This window comes from Mustelus asterias, unplaced genomic scaffold, assembly GCF_964213995.1.
Source record: "Mustelus asterias unplaced genomic scaffold, sMusAst1.hap1.1 HAP1_SCAFFOLD_2156, whole genome shotgun sequence".
NCBI lineage: Eukaryota > Metazoa > Chordata > Chondrichthyes > Carcharhiniformes > Triakidae > Mustelus > Mustelus asterias.
In genome coordinates this window covers 1-20,871 of record NW_027592101.1, presented here as the reverse complement: position 1 = coordinate 20,871, position 20,871 = coordinate 1, and the positions used below count along the sequence as shown (strand labels likewise).

The window sequence follows — 20,871 nt, the reverse complement described above, 5'->3', positions numbered from 1 at the left end:
GGAGGAACATTATAATACAAAATGTGACGTGAAGCTAAATGAGGTGATATTAGGGTAGGTGATTAAAAGCTTGGTAGGTTTTAGGGAATATCTTAAAAGAGGAAAGTGAGGGGGGACAATGTAGTTGTCAGGTGGGAATTCCAGAGTTTGGGTCTTAAGCAGTTGAAGACATGGCCACCAATGGTGGGACAATAAAATTGTGATGCTTGAGAGATCAGAATTAGATAGTGCATATATCTTAGAGGCTGGTGATTACAGAGTTAGTGAGGGGAGCAGGGCTCTAGTTAGATTTGAAAGCCAGGATGAGAATTTTGAAATCAAGACGTTACTTGACCAGGTTCCAATCCCAATAAGGACAGGAGTGATAGGGGAATGGGACTTGGTGCAAGTTCAGAAATGGTCAGCAGTGTTTTGGATGACCTCAGATTTGCAGAGAGTGAAATGTGAACAACCAGCTGGGAGTGCATTGAAATAGTCAAGCCTGGAGGTAACGAAAGCATAAGCGTTTCAGCAGCAGATGTTAGATGATATGGAAGTGAAAGTAGGTGGTCTTGATGATGGTATGACTGTGGTTGAAAACTCATCTTGGAGTCAACTATGACACCAAAATTGTGAAGAGACTGATTTAACCTCGAGTGTATATGATTTTTCATATTAGGAGAAGAATAACGAGATGCATCACTTTTGGTGGATTTTTCCAGCATAATCTAATAAAATGGTTTTAAATTGCAGCACTTTGCATTAATACTGATCACTGTCTTTTTAGATAACTCCTCCTCCATCATTGTCTGAAGCACTGAAAGAACTCTTCAGGCAACATGAAGTCATACGAATGAAGCTTCGATTACAGCATAGTATTGAACGGGTACTTTCTTTTTCTGACTATGAATTTGAACATTGAAGCTTTTTGGCTTATAAGATTCAGAGTGAAACCCGCCACTATAATTTGCTTTGAGAACCAGCCATAAACTACATTCCCTTGGAACCATGTCCATTAAACTTGAATGTAAAAAGTCTTTCTAAAACATGACAGCATTTTTACAGATTGTCAGTGTGTTCTAAACTTCTGACATGCCGTCAGTGAGCTAGAAACTGTAAAACTATACCTGCTGAAACCTGCCCAACAGTAAACTTGTGAATTATTTGGGCTAAATTGTGGACTCATTATAGAGTTGTACAGTGCAGAAAAGGCCCTTCGGCCCATCAAATCTGCACTGATGATAACTGCCACTAAAGTCGCAGTAATGCCATTTTTCAGCACTTGTCCCATATCCTTGATTGTTATGATGTTTCAAGTGCTCGTCCAAATACTTTGGTTGTAAGGTTTCCAGCCTCCACTACTTTCCCAGGCAGTGCATTCCAGATTCCTACCACCCTCTGAATGAAATTTTTTTTTCTCAAATCCCCTCTGAATCTCCTGCCCCTTATTCTAAAACTACGCCCCCTCGTGATTCATCCCTCAACCAATGGGAACAGTTGCTTCCTATTCACCCTGCCCATACCCCTCATATTCTTATACATCTCAATCATATCCTCCCTAGCTTGCTCTGCTCTAAAGAAAACAGTCCAAGCCTGTCCAGTCTCTCCTTGTAGTTCAAATGCTCTATCCCAGGAAACATCCTGGTGAATCTCCTCTGTACCCCCTTTAGTGCAATCACATCCTTCCTATAGTGAGGTGACCAGAACTACACACACTAATCCAGCTGTGGCCTAACCAATGTTTTGTACAGCTTCAACATAACCTCCTTGCTTTTATACTCTATGTCACAACTGATAAAAGCAAGTGTCCCATATGTTGTCTTAACTATCCTACTCACGTGTTCCACGACTTCAGGGATCTGTGAATAAGTACCCCAAGATCTATCTGTTCCTCTAAGCTACCTAATGTCCTGCCATTCATCAAATACCTCATTGTCTTTTTACTTCTTCCAAAGGTGCATCACTTTGCACTTAACAGGGTTAAATACTATCTGCCACTGCTCTTCCCATTTGACCAATCCATTTATATCTTCCTGTAACCTACGACCTTCTTCACTATTAATCACCCTACCAATCTTGGTGTCATCTGCAATCTTGCTTATCATGCCCCCCATGTTATCATCTATATCATTTATGTACATAAACAAAAAAGGCACCCAGCATTGAACCTTGTGGTACACCACTGGACACCGGCTTCCAGTCATTCAAACAACCTTCTGCCACCATCCTTTGTGTCCTATTATGAAGCCAGTTTGGGAACCATCTAGCCAGATTCCCCTGAATTCCATGTGCTTCAACCTTCTCAATCAGTCTCCCATATGGGACCTTGTCAAAGGCTTTGCCAAAATCCATGTAAACTATATCAACTGCACTTCCCTCATCCACACACTTGATCACCTTTTTTGAAAAGTTTTATCAAATTTGTTAGGTATGATGGGGCTGGATTTTGCAATCAGCAGGAAATGAATGGCACCAGCCGTTGTTTAAATTTGACAACAAAGAGGGAGTAAGGAATATAGGACTGCGTATTGAAAGAAAAAGTAAAACAAGTATTCCTTTAAATCTCCAACTGTAATTAAAAGCTGAAGGAGTGAGAAGTTAATTTTCAGTGTGGTCATTTGGCAATAATTAAGACTTATTGCACCACAAAAGAAGGCAGCTCACCACCACCTTCAAAGACAATTAGGGATCGGCCTAGCCAGTGAAGCCCACATCCCTGAAATGAATAATAATTTTTAGCATTGACAACCTCTCTTCAATTGTTAGTTGATAAATAGCTTGCAACTACAGCAATATCAAGCCATTGCATCTCACAATCCAGCACAATCATGCCTTTGTAATGCCTACAAATTTGATAGAATTTTACAGTTCAGAAAGAGGCCTTTCAGCCCATCGTGTCTGCACTGGCCATCAAGGGCCTATCTATTTTAATCTCATTTTCCAGCACTTGATCCATTGCCTTGTATGCTATGGCGTTTCAAGTGCTCGTGTAAATGCTTCTTAAATGTTGTGAGGGTTCCTGCCTCTATCACCCTTTCAGACAGAGAGTTCCAGATTCCCGCCACCCTCTGGATGAAAACGCTTTTCTTCATTCTCCTTCTCCTTACCTTAAATCTATGTCCCCTGGTTATCGATCCATCTACTAAGGAGAAAAGTTTCTTTCTATCTACCATATCTATATGCCTCAATTTTTTCTGCCTCAATTTTTTACACCTCAATTTTTTACACCTCATTGAGGTCCCCCTCGGCCTTCCCTACTCCAAGTAAAACAACCCCAGCCTATCCAACCTCTTTTATAGCAGAACCCTCCTGCACAGGCAACATCCCGGAGAATCTCCTCTGCACCTTTTCTAGTGCAATCACATCCTTCCTACAATGTGGTGACAAGAACAACACACAGTACTCTACCCGTAGCCTCACAAATATTTTATACAACTCTAACATAATCTCCCTGCTCTTATATTCTTGGCTAATAAAAGCAAATATCTGATATGCCGCCTTAACCTCCTTATTTACCTGTCCTGCTGCTGTCAGGGATCTTTGGACATGCACCCCAAGTTCCCTCTGGTCCTCTATACTTCCTAGCGTTCGATCATTATTGTTTATTCCCTTGTCTTGTTAGTCCTCCGAAAATGTATCACTTCACAATATTCAGGGTTAAATTCCATTTACCACTGTACTACCCACCTGACCATCCCATCTATGTCACCTGTAATCTAAGGCTTTCCTCCTCGCAATTTAGCACACCACCAATTTTCATGTCATCTGCAAACTTACTGATCATAACTCCCACGTTCATGTCTATATCATTAGTGTACACTGCAAAAACCGATCTCTGCAGTACACCACTGGACACAGGCTTCCAGTCTCTCTCACACCTGTTTAAATGCTGAGTCTCTCAACGATATCCTAGTATAGTGCAACCTTTGAAGGTGCAGAGAAACTTGGAGAGCAACTTTTTGATTTCCATGTTTACCTGCACATGTGCAGTCACCAGAGTTTGGTGTCCAGGTCGCACTTAGTGGTGAGCTCTGTTACTACTTTAGTAAAATCTGGACCGCAACATTTTTAGCCGAACCTGTGAGTAAATTGTTTTTGTCAGAGGCTGGATTGGTTCAAAATGTTTGCACTAACTACTTGAATGCTGGTTGAAATTGCACTACAGTAAAATGTTTAAAAGCTTATTGGTAATACAAAATACACAGTTAATGTACTACATTTGAATATATTCTTTGTGTTTAATTTCAGGAGAAACTCATTATGTCAAATGAGCAGGAAGTTCTGAGAGTCCATTACCGTGCAGCAAGGACACTAGCAAATCAGACTTTGCCTTTTAGTGCCTGTACTGTGCTTCTGGATGCCGAAGTTTACAATATGCCTCAGGACCCTCAGGTGAAGAGGAAAATGATGTCTCTCGCTTTGAACTATAATTGAAAGAATATTTTTATTAAATGCTCCAAAATGCCGTTTTACAAATTAATGTTGTAAAATCTTTGCTTTAGGGTGATGAAAACAAAACATCAGTGCGAGATCGATTCAATGCACGCCAATTTATGTCATGGTTGCAGGATGTAGATGATAAGTTTGATAAATTAAAGGTAAGTTTTCTTCCAGAAGTATTTAAATAAGGTGGAAAAAATGCACTATAACAAAGTGCTGCTTATTATGAGAGCTGTTCATGTAAGCACAAAACACGTGGCTAGTAGCATGAATTGGAGCAAAAGTCCTGACTTGTCAATCAGCTAGAATTCTTTGGAGAGCTAACAAAGGAGGTTGTAGTGTGAGGGACAATATGTGAAGCACCAGCTTTTAGGAGTTGTAAGCACTAAAGATGTTTAGCTTTAAGAAATATCTATTCCGGTGTAGCAAATGTTACTTGTCACTTATCACCCCAGGCCTGAATAATATTCAGGTCTTGCTACATATGGACAGGGACTGCTTCAGTGTCTGAGGAGACGTGAATTGTGCTGAAAATTGTCTCCATGAACTTCGTCTCTTCTAACCTTATGATGGAAGGAAGGTTATTGATGAATCAGTTGAAGATGGTTGAACCAAAGACACTACCCTGAGGAACTTTTGCAGTGATGTCTCGGGACTGAGATGATTGCCCACCAGCAACCACAACCATCGTCCTTTTTGCCAAGTATGAGTCAGCAATGGGTTTTCCCCCTGATTCCCATTGACTACAGTTTTGCTAGGGCTGCAATCACATCCTCAACACTCAAGTAGCTCGACATCATCCAGGACAAAGCAGTCCACTTGATCGCTACCCATTCCACAAACATGCAATCCCTCTACCACCAACACAAGAATCATAATCATAACTAGGAGCCAGGACTAGGCAATTCAGCCCTGCTCCGCCATTTAATACAATCACGGCTGATCTCATCTCGGCCTCAACTCCACTTACCTGCCTGTTCACCATAGCCCTTCAAACCATTACTAATTATAAGAATCATAAGAACAATAGGAACAGTGTGTACCATCTACAAGATGCACTGCGGGAATTAACCAAGGCTCCTTCAACAGCTCTTTCCAAACTCAACCACTACTAATTAAAAGGACAAGAGCAGCAGATGCATGGGGACAGCACCATCTGGAAGTTCCCCTCCAAGCCACTGACCATCCTGAATTGGAAATATATCCCTATTCCTTCACTGTCACTGAGTAAAAATCTTGGAACTCCCTCCCTAAAAGCACTAGTGTACCAACACCGCATAGAACACAGTTCGCCACCACCTTCTCAAGAGCAATTAGGGATCGACAGTGAATGCTGGCCTAGCAAGTGAAGCCCACATCCCTTGAATTAATTTTTTTAAAACCTATTCGCAATCTATTTCAACTTGTATGTGAGAACCAAAGGTTATTCCACATTTGCTGATGATACAAAACTAGGTGGGAATGTGAATTGTGAAGAGAATGCAAAGAAGGATTTAGGCAGGATAAGTGAGTGGGCGAGAACTTGGCATATGGAATGTAATGTGGAAAAATGTGAAATTGTCCACTCATGTACGAGAAACACAAATGCAGACTATTTCCAAATTTGTGTGATGTTGGATGTGTCAATATCCAAAGGGTGTCCATGTTCATAAGTCAGCAAAAGCTAATGTAGGTGTAGAAAGCAATTAGGAAGGTAAATGGCATGTTGGCCTTTATTGCTGAGTACAGGAATAAAGATGACTTGCAGCAATTCTATAGGCCCTTGGTGAGACTGCACCTGGAGGATTGTGAACAGTTTAGTCTCTATCTATGGACGGATATGCTTGCAATAGAGGAAGTGCAACAAAGTTTTGCCAGATTCATGTGATGGTGGGATTGACTTCTCAGGAGAGATTGAAGAGACTGGACCTGTATTCTCGAGTTTAGAAAAATGAGAGGCAATCTCATTGGAACATACAAAATTCTTATAGGGCTCAACAGAGTAGATGCAAGAAGCATGTTGTGCTCGACTTGGGGGATGCCGAAAACAAGGAGGCACAGTCTTACACAGTGCCATTTAGCACGGAGATGAAGAGGAATTTCTTCACCCAAAAGGTAGTGAATCTTTGGAATCCTCCATCCCAGAGGCTCAATGATTGAGTATATTCAAGACGTAGCTTGAATAGATTTCTAGTTATTAAAGACATTAAATGATATGAAGATAGTACAGGAAAATACCATTGAGGTAGAAGATCAGCCATGATTTTGTAGAATGGTGGAGTAGGTTCGAGAAACCGAATGAACCTACTGCTCCTATTTCTAATAGTACAATGTTAATTGAATAGTTTAAATGATGCCTTTTAATTTCCCCTTGCAATTAACATTTTCTCATTAATGTATTACAGACATGTCTTCTTATGAGACAGCAGCACGAAGCTGCAGCAATGAATGCAGTGCAAAGATTAGAGTGGCAGCTTAAACTACAAGAACTTGATCCTTCTTCACACAAATCTTTGAGCATCTTTGAGATTCCTGAGTTTTACATCCCTCTTGTTGATGTCAATGATGACTTTGACTTGACACCAATATGATTGTGCATGTGTTTTGGGGGTTTTAAGCAAGTGCATAAAATGACTTGGTTACAGTCACTGCTGAAAGATACAAGACAGTTACAGACAGGCTTGCATATTTGGCTCCAGAGCACTTTGAAGATAAGTGAAGAATTGAGGATATGGGTGCTTGTGGCAACGAAGGTGCAGTATCATTCTTGCATAATGATGTGAGATTCAGCACTAACGGACTGTGACCTCCCATCGCTGTTTACCAGAAACCACTACTACATTTCAGTAGTATACATAGCTGATATATAGGTATCATTCACTCTTAATATCTGCCTATACTTTAAAGTTTACAAGATGGGGGCATTTGCTGCATATGCTATGTTATGTTCATACCAGCAGCGCTGGCAGCTGCAAGGTGATAGGGGTGTAGACAAGTGATACTCTATCCCCAAGAAGGAATTCATGGTACAGTAGAACCTCACATTGGCACTCATGGGTAGAGTGCTGCCTCGTTTATAATACACAATGGCTCAAAACTACCATAGACTTTTCATCTTGAAATATACAGACCTGTTTTTGGATAACATTCTTAACGAGAACTCAAATTTGTCTTACCTAATTTCAAAGAAAATGCCATCCTTTACTGTATCTTTCTCAATTCAAAACAAAAACTACTGCATTAAGAGGCACTTGCTGGTTTTGTAAATGTTTCAGAAATTAATGGTATTTAAATACTTTCTCTGTTTACATGCTTGCACTTTGTTAAAATTATTCACCTTATTGTTTTGAGCACTTCAAACTATTTTCATCACCTTACTTAAAAAAACAATCTTTTTCCCATGTCTCTTAATCTTGGGGGCTATCCAGGTGTTTGTAGGCCACGTAGGTTCATATGAAGGAACCTTGGGTGGGGAAGCTCAAAAGAAGTTTAAATTCATGTTGCGATTAATTTACTCCAATCTCAAAATGCTGATGGTAACGGATCAAGTGTTAGACTGTATCTACAAGTCATCTGCCATTGTTGAGAACAATCCCTTCTAAACGTCCAGGCTTCCAACCTTCCAGACAGTACAACCACCAAAAATCACAAATGGGACTAAGTTGCTGGGGCTCAGGAGCCATATGTGGACTGAGGACTACAGGTTGGATGCACCTTTCCTGAGCTAGTTGCTCTGCTATAGATGTTCATTATTTTCTCAGTTCACCAATTCACTTTGCAATGATGGTTGCAGGGCTCTGATTTTAAAACAAAAACTTCTCCCAGCTCTCTTCCGTATCTTGTTCTGCTTCTGCCACTTTGCTCACTATCATTTTTATAAAAATATTATCCCAATAACTAAAGGTAGAGCATATGCCTGTTAAATGCAAGGCACTAATTCAAGTTCTGATCTTGACTCCAGCTTCTGTTTGAAGGTGGTTAGAGAAGCTATGTGAGTTTATCATTCTCAGTTGGGTAATCTTGAGAAGACTGGGAAGAGCTGAACCAAAGTGTCAAGCTTGCCATACTGCTCAAACTATCCTCACTGAGTTCACGAAGGAGTGGCCTTGATCTCTTGTCAGCCGTATTGTTCTCGTCAAAGAGAATGAAATGGTTGGAAGAGAGAAGACTGGGGTTCTTTAAAGCTGCCTTTACATTTATTTAACACTGAAGTCGAACCACCAGTTCCCAATGCATACGTTTTGTGCAGCCAACACCAGCACCAAAGTAATTTACTGCATTTGATAAGGCTGGCCACTGGGAAGAGCCTGGTATTAAAAGTGTTCTCTTTAATTGGCCTTAATTAATCCAATATGCTTGCTTTGATGTTGCCACCAGTTGTACACAATCGATAAATGAGGAGTCAGTGGCATTGCCAGCAAACTAAAGCAATATAGAAGCAGCTTAGTAGACATGCTGACATTGTTCTTCACTGTAACCTATTTGCCTGGCTCCCAAGTAGTACATTATAGCTGGGCCCTGTTATATTTCCCACCGAGCAGTTGTACCCTGAGAAAATACACCTTGGGGCTTTTGTTGCTTTACTGCCATGAAGAGGCAAGCACTATACTCTGAAAAAGACTTAGTTGAATTTTAGAAAGGATAGACAAATTAGTAACAAAAGAATAGTCCCACCTTTTTCATTTCACAGTTATCTGTTCTGATCTTAAATATTGTACAGATTGTCTTTGTTTTTGGGGCAGGGGAAATTCTGCACAGATGTATTATTTTGTCTTTTTTTAAAAATAAGTTATTTTTTACATATCATTGCGCAGATGTAAATAACATTGTATTTAACAATATTGTTTAAAGTATGTATAAAGAAATTATATAGTTATTTTGATTGTATAGCTCATTAATTGTCTAATGTTTCAATGGACCAAAGTTGCAATTGATAGTTGGTTTTATATTGATTGTAGTGTGCTGTGGTTTGACCTTGTTTGTTAGGCATGTGTTTGGGTTTGCTTTTTTTACATTGCAGCAACTGTTTGAGATTACACTTACGATGCAATGCATGCATTACCAGGTTATCTTCAGTGTCCTGTTCTTCTCCCTTCTTTTCCCCACACCCTGAAGAAAAATCTGCAGCAGAACCTATTTTTTCAGCACAAATGCTTTTTGAATTATAGTTCTAAAAGTGTAAATTGTTTATTTTAATATTTACCTGTTGATTAATATGTAAATACATGTAAATATATTGTTAAATAAATTTTAATGGTCATGTTAATTAAATTATGTTGTATCTATGATTGCGCAAGTGGAATGGGGATTGTTTCATTGTCTGCTCTTGAATTTGAGATAACCAATACCTTTTTGCTTTAACCAGCAGAGCACTTTTTAACTGGCAACCAGCATCCATGATAGAATAATCACACAGACACTGCATTGGTCAAAAGTATTTTCTTGCATTAGACTTTGTTCTGTAAATCATAATCTCTCTCTCTCATAAATATAAAGGCTTTCCGTGGAAATTGCAAAATGGTAACACGCTATTCAACGTAACCACTCCATGGTGTTGGTTATCTTCCACTAGCACTAGCCCAAATCCCAGGGGCCTCTTCTGTTCTTCTTTCCCTTTATTCCCCTTTTAAAAGTAAAAGTTTATTTATTAGTCACAAAGTAGGCTTACATTCACACTGGAATGAAGTTACTGTGGAAATCCCCTGGTCATCACACATCGGTGCCTGTTCAGGTACACCGAGGAAGAATTTAATATGGCCAATGCACCTAACCTGTACATCTTTGGACCGTGGGAGTACCTGAAGGAAACTGGTGCAAATTCTACACAGATAGTGACCCAAGCTGGGAATTGATCCCAGGTCCCTGGCACTGTGAGGCAGCAGTGCCAACCACTGCCACCGTGCTGCCTTTTTAACCACCTTTCTAATGTTTTTAGCCATTTAATCACCACCTAATGTCCATTTAAGAACTGGGTGTATCCAGCATTTTCTGTTTTTATTTCAGGATATCTGGAATCTCTTCATTGGCATCTGTCGGATGGAGTTAGGGGTTACAGACCTGCCATGATCTTGTTGAATGGCCGAACTTGTTTGAGGAGTTAAATGGCCTGCTCCCATTCCAAACTCCCTTAATTAAGCTCCATATGAAATCATTGTTACCTTAACAGTAATCTTGTTAAAGGAACAGACACTTGCCTTTGAGAGTAAGAATGACATGTAGCTCTGTAACTGACAGACAATTCCAAGAATGTAATATTTCTACACCTATTCTTGTAGGGAATCACATCTAGAGTTTAGCAACAGCATATATAAGGATCTTTGATATGGTTCTGTGATTGTATTTTTTTTTAAGTTTTATCATGAGCGCCATCACAGAAGATTCACTTGTGTAGACTTGTGAAAGCTGTCCAAAGAAATGACTCAAATTGAATTAAGAATGGTTACAGAAAGAACCTAGCGAATCTGGTAAAATGCAGGTTTGAATTAGATTGTTGCTTTATAAAACTTCAGAAGGTTCAATTTTAGCCTGCAAAGTTATTTACTTTTAATTCTTAAACACAATTGCCCAAATTTAAGTCTCTTAAGTATGACCCAAGCAAAGGCCTGGCCTGGGACACTCCGATCCCCCTGTAGGTTGTTGCTGTCTTCTCTGTCGCCTGTTTGTATAGTGTGATGGTTTTTGCATCTCCTGTTTGATGTGAAATGGACCCACTTTCCTAACTGAATAAGTCAACTCATAATCAGTGCATCCATTCCTGTACGACAATGAGCTCCATGAACAAAACACAACATAAAGGAACCATGATCTCGTCACACAACAAACTCCAAAAGGAACAGAAGCCATGTTGCTCTTTTCAGACATGTGCTTCCCCAAGGAATCTAAATTTCCCTTTTCTTCCCCTACTTAAGAAATGAGAACATTTGAGGCCATTTGACCCCTCAAGCCTGCTCCGCCGCTGGATTATATCATGGCTGATTTGATTGTGGCCTTAACTCCACTTTCCTGCCATAACCATTGCCTCCCTCACAGATCAAACGTCCATATAACTCTGCTTTTGAATATATTCAATAACTCTACCTCCATGCCTCCCTGGGTAGAGAGTTCCAAAGATGAAGAACTCCCCTCACAAAAGAAATTCCTCCCCTCCATCAACTGTCCCTAGTTCTAGATTCCCCAAGAATGGAAACATCCTCTTAGCACCTATCCTGTTACAATCCCACTTGGTGTTATAACTGGGCATGAAGATCCCAGAATGGAACTCTGGCTCAGAAGACCATAACTTTTGCTTTTAACAAGACGTGGAGGAACAGAGTCACAGGACAACTCATTTGTTTTAACAATGTGAAAAATAATTTATTAAACATGAAAATTTGGATAATTATACAATATATCTTTACCTCCCCCTGCCCCTGATAACACATGCACACACGTTTTAAGATTAATGTGTATTATAATGTACATCTTGAGCTACAATGGTCTCAGTAATACAGAGGCCCTTTAAGCACACACATTTGCAGTGGTCAAAATACACACTCTGCTCTGAACCCAAGTTTGTGCTTGTGGGTTCCCCCTCCCCCCAAATATGATTGTCAAGTGACAGTTTCCAAACATTCCCAGAGTGCGCTTTAAAATCTTATTTTCCACAATAACGCTTTCCATTTGCGGCTTGAATTTTGAAATCCAGTCCTGATTTTCCAACTGATTCTTTTAAACAAAGCTTCTGCTCCACTTTTAACAGCAAATCTAGTATCCAGGTTTTACACCACCCCCTTTAGGATTTCTTTGTCCTGACTGCTGTACAAACTGTTCGCAATTACTTTAACTCATAATTCTCAGATGCTCTTAAAATGGCACCTAATCATAGAAACCCTACAGCACAGAAAAAGGCCATTCGGCCCATCAAGTCTGCACCGACCACAATCCCACCCAGGCCCTACCCCCCATACCCACTAATCCCTCTAACCTACGCATTTCAGGACACTAAGGGCAATTTTACCATGGCCAATCAACCTAACCCGCACATCTTTGGACTGTGGGAGGAAACCGGAGCACCCGGAGGAAACCCACGCAGACATGAGGAGAATGTGCAAACTCCACACAGACAGTGACCCAAGCCGGGAATCGAACCTGTGAAGCAGCAGTGCTAACCACTGTGCTACCGTGCCGCCCTAACTTATGAATTAATACCGTGCCGCCCTAATCTAACTTATGAATTACTTCTGAAGTCTGCTTTCCAACTCTAAATCTGGTTACTGCAATTGTCTGTTTAATTCAGAACACTTTGTTTACTCCTGAATTCTTCTGAACAATACCTTGGTCTGTTCTCTTAACTTTGGTCATCTAAAGATATTATTTCTGCCTAATTTCCTGGTTATCTGGACAGTAACTAGTTCTTTGGGAAGCCAGCCTCTTTGCAGCTCCCATCCTGTCTTGAGAGTAATGCAGTGAATGTTGTCAACATAGATTTTAGAGAGGCATTTAACAAAGTCCCACATAGCTGACTAGTCAAAGAAGTGTTTCTATTAGGTAGGCCTAAAAGGTAGGGATATGTTCAGCACAATTTGTGGGGTCGAAGGGCCTGTTTTGTGCTGTAGTTTTTCTATGTTTCTATGTTTATAAGTGAAAACCCATGGGATACAGGGGAATGTGGCGAGTTGGATCCAAAATTGGTTCAGCAACAGGAAACAATGGGTAATGATCGATGTTTTTGCGAATGAAAAATGATTTCCAGTGGTGTTCCACAGGGAAATTGCTGTTTTGTTGTGGTGGCACAGTGGTTAGCACTGCTGCCTCACAGCGCCAGGGACCTTGGTTCGATTCCTGACTTGGGTCACTGTCAGTGCGGAGTCTGCACATTCTCCCCTCGTCTGCGTGGGTTTCCTCCGGATGCTCTGGTTTCCTCCCACAGTCCAAAAGACGTGCTGGTTAGATGCATCAGCCATGCTGAATTCTCCCTCAGTGTACCCGAACAGGCGTCGGAGCATGGCAACTGGGGGATTTTCACAGTAACTTCATTGCAGTGTTAGTGTAAACCTACTTGTAACACGAATAAATAAACTTTAAAAACTGGTGAGTATAAATGATTTGGACTTAAACGTGGGTGGCAAATTTGCAGATGACACTAAAATTGGCTGTGTAATTGATAGTAAAAGGATATCGTTTTGGCGTCCATAACTATTAGTGATTTAGTCGAGTGGGCGTAAAAGCGACAAATGGAATTCAATGCAAAAAAGTGAGAGGTAATGCATTTAGGGAAGGAAAACAAAGCAGGGGAGTACGCAATAAACGGGAAGATATTGAGAGGAGTGGAGGAAGTGAGACTTTCAAGTGCATTTCCACAGGTCCCTGAAGGTGGCAGCACAGGTGGGTAAAGTGGGAAAGAACACATGAGCAAGTTATTAAATACAGAAACGGATGTAATGCTGAAATTATGTAAAATACGAGTTAGGCCACAGCTGGAGTTTTGTGTACATTTCTAGCATGGGATTGGGGGTAGTGTATTGAGATGGATAGAAAACTGGTTGACAGACAGGAAACGAGAAATAAGCGGGTCTTTTTCCAAATGGCAGGCATTGACTAGTGGGGTACAGCAGGGATCAGTGCTGGGACCCCAACTATTCACAATGTATTTTAATGATTTAAATGAGGGAACTCATGGTGTGGCACAATGGTTAGCACTGCTGCCTCTCAGTGCCAGGGACCCAGGTTCAATTTCGGCCTCGGGCCATTGCCTGTGTGGAGTTTGCACGTTCTCCCCGTGTCTGCGTGGGTTTTTCTGGATGCTCCAGTTTCCTCCCACAGTCCAAAAATTAGGTGGATTCACCATGCTAAATTGTGCCCTGGTATCAGGGGGATTAGCAGAGTATACATGGGGTTATGGGGATAAGGCCTGGGTGGGATTGTGGTCGGTGCAGGCTCGATGGGCTTCCTTCTGCACTGTAGGGATTCTATGATTCTAACTAAATCTGATACCTCCAAATTTGCAGATGATACAAAGCTGAGGGGAGGGTCAGCTCTGAGGAGGATGCGGTGATTTGGACAAAATGAGTTGGCAGGCAAATGAATGGAAGGTGCAGTATGATGTGGATACATGCGAGGTTATCCACTTTGGTAGGAAAAACAGGAAGGCAGCTTACTATCTGAATGGCCATAAATTTAGAGGGGGAAATGTGCAATGAGACCTGGGTGTCCTCGCACACCAATCACTGAAGGTGAGCATGCAGGTGCAGCAGATGTAAAAAGGCAAATGGTATGTTGGCTTTCATAGTGACAGGATTCAAGTACAGGAGTAGGGATGTCTTGATGCAATTATAGTGTTTTGGTGAGGCCACATCTGGAGCATTGTGTGCAGTTTTGGTCTCCTTATCTGAGGAAGGATGTTCTTGCTCTGGAGGGAGTACAGAAAAGGTTCACCAGAGTGATTGGGGTGGTGGGACTAACGTATAAGGAGAGATTGAGTTGGTTAGGATTGTATTCGCTGGAGTTCAGAAGAATGAGGGAGGATCTCATAGAAACTGATAAAATTGGTACAGTGGTTAGCACTGCTGCCTCACAGCGCCAGGGACCCGGGTTCGATTCCCGGCTTGAGTCACTTCTGCATGGAGTCTGCACGTGGGTGCATGGGTTTCCTCCGTGTGCTCTCTGTTTCCTCCCACAGTCCAAAAATGTGCAGGTTAGGTGCATTGGCCCTGCTAAATTCTCCCTCAGTGTACCCGAACAGGCGCCGGACTGTGGCAACTAGAGGATTTTCACAGTAACTTCATTCCAGTGTGACTGTAAGCCTACTTGTGACTAATAAATAAACTTCTTCCTCCCACAGTCCGAAAGACGTGCTGGTTTGATGCATTGGCCATGCTAAGTTCTCCCTCGGTGTACCCAAACAGACGCCGAAGTGTGGCAACTAGGGAATTTTCACAGTAACTTCATTGCAGTGTTAATGTAAGCCTACTTGTGACACGAATAAAATAAACTTGAAACTTTATACATCACACCCCTCCCCCTTAAATCCAAAACTTCCCAATTGAAAACATATATAAATATATATATATACAAACAGGGAAGAACACATTTACATATAATGACTATTATTTATACAGAGCATTGCAAAGTAGCATAGTCCCTAATGTAAAGTACCTTCTGACAACTGTCAGGGAGATGGCAGTTTCATCTGGGTTGTTCCCTTGTTGCTGGAACCTCTTCCAGAGTCGTTTCCCAAGATTCTGGAAGACCCTGTTGTTCAGCATGAGGGTCCCTTTCTGACGGATGCTGTATCCTCCCTTGGGGTGATCAACTCTGAAATACTAGGTTTAGGCAACCCCACTGGGTTCTATCATTTGTGGGGCTTCCCATCTCTGATGTGGTGTTGCGACCAACTGGTCCTCTTGTCTTCTCCAGACTAGCCCATCCCTGCTTCGGGCACAGGTCCTGTTGTGCAATAATGTTAGTCAGCACCCACTTCTGTCCAGAAGTATAATTCCTGGCCAGAACAAGCACCCTCTCTGAAAAGTCTTCGACTTCGCACTTCTGGCCATCCGTCCCTCTTGATTCCATTCAGCCACCTCTTGGCTCTCCTCTGGCCACAGCAGGCCGAACATGGTTCTCAATTTTCGGTTGAACATCAATGAAGCCAGCGCGCACCGAGTTGCCGCGTGTGGTGTGTTGCGATACATACTCAGTAATGTCTTTATCTGCAGCCCTAATGACCCTCAGCGTGATTTGGACAGGCTGAGTGAGTGGGCATGTGCATGGCAGATGAAGTATAATGTGGATCAATGTGAGGTCATCCACTTTGGTAGCAATAATAGGAAGGCAGATTATTACTGGAATGGGTATAAATGGAGAGAGGTAAATACTCAGCGAGATCCTTGTGCATCAGTTGCTGCAAGTAAGCGCGCAGGTACAGCAGGCAGTAAAGAAGGCAAATGGTATGTTGGCCTTCATAGCGAGAGGATATGAGTACAGGAATAGAGATGTTTTACCGCAATTTTATTGGCCACTGGTGAAGCCACAGTGTTGTGTGCAGTTTTGGTTTCCTTTTCTGAGGAAGGATGTCCTTGCTATAGAGGGAGTGCAGCGAAGGTTTACCAGGCTGATTCCTGGGATGGTAGGTTTAACACAAAGCAAGGATGCTCATGTGATGCATGGAGTTTCTGACCTGGATTATAACAGGAGGCAGTGGCAAAATGTCACTGAACTGTAATCCAAAACTGGAAGTGAAAGAATTCCTGTCACCATCCTTGTTTTCTGTGTTAAACCTGGCTGCTGTTTTAGTTAGAAGGTGGTTTCGCTTCAAGCTGAATGCAATGTTCTCTCTCTCTCTCTCTCCCTGGTATTGTAAATTCTGCGGGCTAGTTGGAAGCAGGTCTTCTTGCCTTCCTGGAATGAAATTTCTGCTGTTGGTGGTTTGTGAGCTGGTAACTAGAGTGTCTCTCTCTCTCTCTCTCTGGTGTTTTGGGAAGCAGTTCTGATTTCAAGCTTGTCTGTGTGTGTGTCAAGAAAGTTGCAGAATCCAACCAAAGGACTAAGTTCCAGCATCGCTTGAGCATCCTTGTTTTCTATTATAAACCTGTGACAGGGGTATATTTATAGGGAAGTTTGTTTGGCTGGAACATTTCATATGGTTGTTAATGTTTATACAATAACATGGGTTTTTTTTCTTGTTTGTAATTGGTAAAAGTTTTTGCTCATTTTCTTTCTATGTTAACTGTATCCTTAAATAAACTTTGGTAAAACTTGGGCAAAACTTGGGGAAATAAATAGTGATGTCTTGAAGAGTGTACATATTACAGAGAAGGAGGCGCTGGAAGTCTGAAAGCACATCAAGGTAGATAAATCCACGGGGCCTGATGAAGTGTATCCCAGGATGTTGTGGGAGCTAGGGAGGAAATTGTGGGTCCTCTAGTGTGGATATTTGAATAATCGATAGTCACGGGTGAGGTGCCTGAAGATTGGAGGGTGGCAAATGTTGTGCCTTTATTTAAAAAGGGCTGCAGGGAAAAGCCTGGGAACTACAGGCCAGTGAGCCTCACATCTGTGTGGGTAAGTTGTTGGAAGGTATTTTGAGAGACAGGATCTACAGACATTTAGAGAGACAAGGACTGATTAGGGACAGTCAGCATAGCTTTGTGAGTGGAAAATCATGTCTCACAAATTTGATTGAGCTATTTGAAGGGGTCACCAAGAAGGTAGATGAGGGCAGTGCAGTTGATGTCGTCTACATGGACTTTAGCAAGGCCTTTGACAAGGTACCTCATGGTAGGTTGTTGCATAAAGTTAAATCTCACGGGATCCAGGGTGAGGTAGCTAAATGGATATAAAATTGGCTTGATGACAGAAGCCAGAGGGTGGTTTTAGAGGGTTGTTTTTCAAACTGGAGACCTGTGACCAGCGGTGTGCCTCAGGGATCAGTGCTGAGTCCACAGTTATTTGTCATTTATATTAATGATTTGGATGAGAATATAGGAGGCATGGTTAGTAAGTTTGCAGATGACACCAAGATTGGTGGCATAGTGGACATCGAAGAAGGTTATCTCGGATTGTAACGGGATCTTAATCAATTGGGCCAGAGGGCTGATGAATGGCAGATGGAGTTTAATTTAGATAAATGCAAGGTGATGCATTTTGCTAGATTGAACCAGGGCAGGACTTACTCAGTTAATGGTAGGGCATTGGGGAGAGTTACAGAACAAAGAGATCATGGGGTACATGTTCATAGCTCCTTGAAAGTGGAGTCACAGGTGGACAGAGTGGTGAAGAAGGCATTCGGCATGCTTGTTTTCATCGGTCAGAACATTGAATACAGGAGTTGGGACGTCTTGTTGAAGTTGTATAAGACATTGGTAATGTTGTTGGAAATTCACCACTTCAGAGTTAGACTTGGAGGTTCAACAAACAGTTTTATTCGGACAAATCTTTGGGAGAAGTGCTGGCACTCTGCAGTACAGGCAGTCACCTTCTCAACTACACAATGGTAGTTGAGCATGTTTTATACTTTTTAGATAATAGACAGTACGGACATTAGCCGTTAGCACATCGTTACAAGTTGAGTAAACAGGTACGGACATCGACAGTTAACATCGTTATACATAGATAAGTACAGACATTGACAGTTATCACATCATTGTATATAGAGTAAATACATTTATGCAGTTATGTCCTCTATCAATGGCTGATCTTGTTACATGCATTTATGGGGAAGAGGGGGGGTGGAAGAGGGGGGGGTGGGTGGGGGGGAAAGAGGGGTGGGTGGGTGGGGGGGAAAGAGGGGTGGGTGGGTGGGAAAGAGGGGTGGGTGGGTGGGGGGGAAAGAGGGGTGGGTGGGTGGGGGGGAAAGAGGGGTGGGTGGGTGGGTGGGGGGGAAAGAGGGGTGGGTGGGTGGGTGAGGGGGAAAGAGGGGTGGGTGGGTGGGTGGGTGGGTGGGAAAGAGGGGTGGGTGGGTGGGTGGGTGGGTGGGTGGGAAAGAGGGGTGGGTGGGTGGGGGGGAAAGAGGGGTGGGTGGGAAAGAGGGGTGGGTGGGTGGGTGGGAAAGAGGGGTGGGTGGGTGGGAAAGAGGGGTGGGTGGGTGGGTGGGTGGGTGGGAAAGAGGGGTGGGTGGGTGGGTGGGTGGGAAAGAGGGGTGGGTGGGTGGGTGGGTGGGAAAGGGGTGGGTGGGTGGGAAAGAGGGGTGGGTGGGTGGGTGGGTGGGTGGGAAAGAGGGGTGGGTGGTGGGTGGGTGGGTGGGTGGGAAAGAGGGGTGGGTGGGTGGGTGGGTGGGAAAGAGGGGTGGGTGGGTGGGTGGGTGGGAAAGAGGGGTGGGTGGGTGGGTGGGGGGGAAAGAGGGGTGGGTGGGTGGGGGGGAAAGAGGGGTGGGTGGGTGGGAAAGAGGGGTGGGTGGGGGGGAAAGAGGGGTGGGTGGGTGGGGGGAAAGAGGGGTGGGTGGGTGGGGGGGAAAGAGGGGTGGGTGGGTGGGGGGGGAAAGAGGGGTGGGTGGGTGGGGGGAAAGAGGGGGTGGGTGGGGGGAAAGAGGGGTGGGGGAAGAGGGTGGGGTGGGGGGAAAGAGGGGTGGGGTGGGGGGGAAAATTGATAAATTGATAAATTCTTGATTCTCGAGGAAATTAAGGGCTATGGGGAGAGAGCGGGTAAATGGAGTTGAAATCAACCATGATTGAATGGTGGAGTGGACTCGATGGGCCGAATGGCCTTACTTCCGCTCCTATGTCTTATGGTCTTATGGTCTAAAGAGGGGTGGGTGGGTGGGGGGGAAAGAGGGGTGGGTGGGTGGGTGGGGGGGAAAGAGGGGTGGGTGGGTGGGTGGGGGGGAAAGAGGGGTGGGTGGGTGGGGGGGAAAGAGGGGTGGGTGGGTGGGGGGGAAAGAGGGGTGGGTGGGAAAGAGGGGTGGGTGGGTGGGGGGGAAAGAGGGGTGGGTGGGTGGGGGGGAAAGAGGGGTGGGTGGGTGGGGGGGAGAGAGGGGTGGGTGGGGGGGAAAGAGGGGTGGGTGGGTGGGGGGGGAAAGAGGGGTGGGTGGGGGGAAAGAGGGGTGGGGGAAGAGGGTGGGGTGGGGGGAAAGAGGGGTGGGGTGGGGGGAAAGAGGGGTGGGGGTTGGGGGGAAAGAGGGGTGGGGTGGGGGGAAAGAGGGGTGGGGTGGGGGGAAAGAGGGGTGGGGTGGGGGAAAGAGGGGTGGGGTGGGGGGAAAGAGGGGTGGGGTGGGGGGAAAGAGGGGTGGGGTGGGGGGGAAAGAGGGGTGGGGTGGGGGGGAAAGAGGGGGGGGTGGGGGGAAGAGGGGGGGGTTGGGGGGAAAGGGGGGGGGTTGGGGGGAAAGGGGGGGGGATGGGGGGAAAGGGGGGGTTGGGGGGAAAGGGGGGGGTTGGGGGGAAAGAGGGGGGGGTGGGGGGAAAGAGGGGGGGTGGGGGGAAAGAGGGGGGGTGGGGGGAAGAGGGGGGGTGGGGGGAAAGAGGGGGGGTGGGGGGAAAGAGGGGGGGTGGGGGGGATGGGGGGAGAGGGGGATGGGGGGTGGGGGTGGGGGGGAGGGGGGAAGAGGGGGACGGGAGGGGGGAAAGAGGGAGGGATGGGGAAAGAGGGGGGGGAAAGCGGGGGATGGGGGAAAGAGGAAGGGATGGGGAAGGGGGGGATGGGGGGAAAGAGGGGGGGATGGGGGGAAAGAGGGGGGGATGGGGGGAAAGAGGGGGGGATGGGGGGGAAGAGGGGGGAGGGGGGAGAGGGGGGGAAGGGGGGAAAGAGGGGGGATGGGGGAAAGAGGGGGGGAGGGGGAAGGGGGGGAAAGAGGGGGGGATGGGGAAAGAGGGGGGGGAGGGGGGAAGAGGGGGGGAGGGGGGAAAGAGGGGGGGAGGGGGGAAAGGAAAGAGGGGGGGACGGGGGGAAGAAAAGGGGGGGACGGGGGGAAAGAGGGGGAAGGGGGGAAAGAGGGGGATGGGGGAAGAGGGGGGAAGAGGGGGGGAGGGGGGGTAAGCGGGGGGGAGGGGAATAGGGGGGACCGGA

The 20,871-nt window shown here is 44.6% G+C and overlaps 1 protein-coding gene across 1 annotated transcript in view; it reads left to right on the top strand.

Moving 5' to 3' along the window:
* Window positions 1-9,669, top strand: part of ankrd12 (ankyrin repeat domain 12) — a gene marked incomplete at its 5' end in the record, with an annotated part of 43,050 nt that extends 33,381 nt beyond the window's left edge. Inside the window, 4 exons of the mRNA XM_078207248.1 lie at window positions 767-865; window positions 4,228-4,371; window positions 4,482-4,577; window positions 6,804-9,669. Coding sequence (XP_078063374.1) covers window positions 767-865; window positions 4,228-4,371; window positions 4,482-4,577; window positions 6,804-6,989 — 525 coding nt within the window. The remainder of the gene's footprint in view (window positions 1-766; window positions 866-4,227; window positions 4,372-4,481; window positions 4,578-6,803) is intronic.
* Window positions 9,670-20,871: the final 11,202 nt, after the last annotated feature.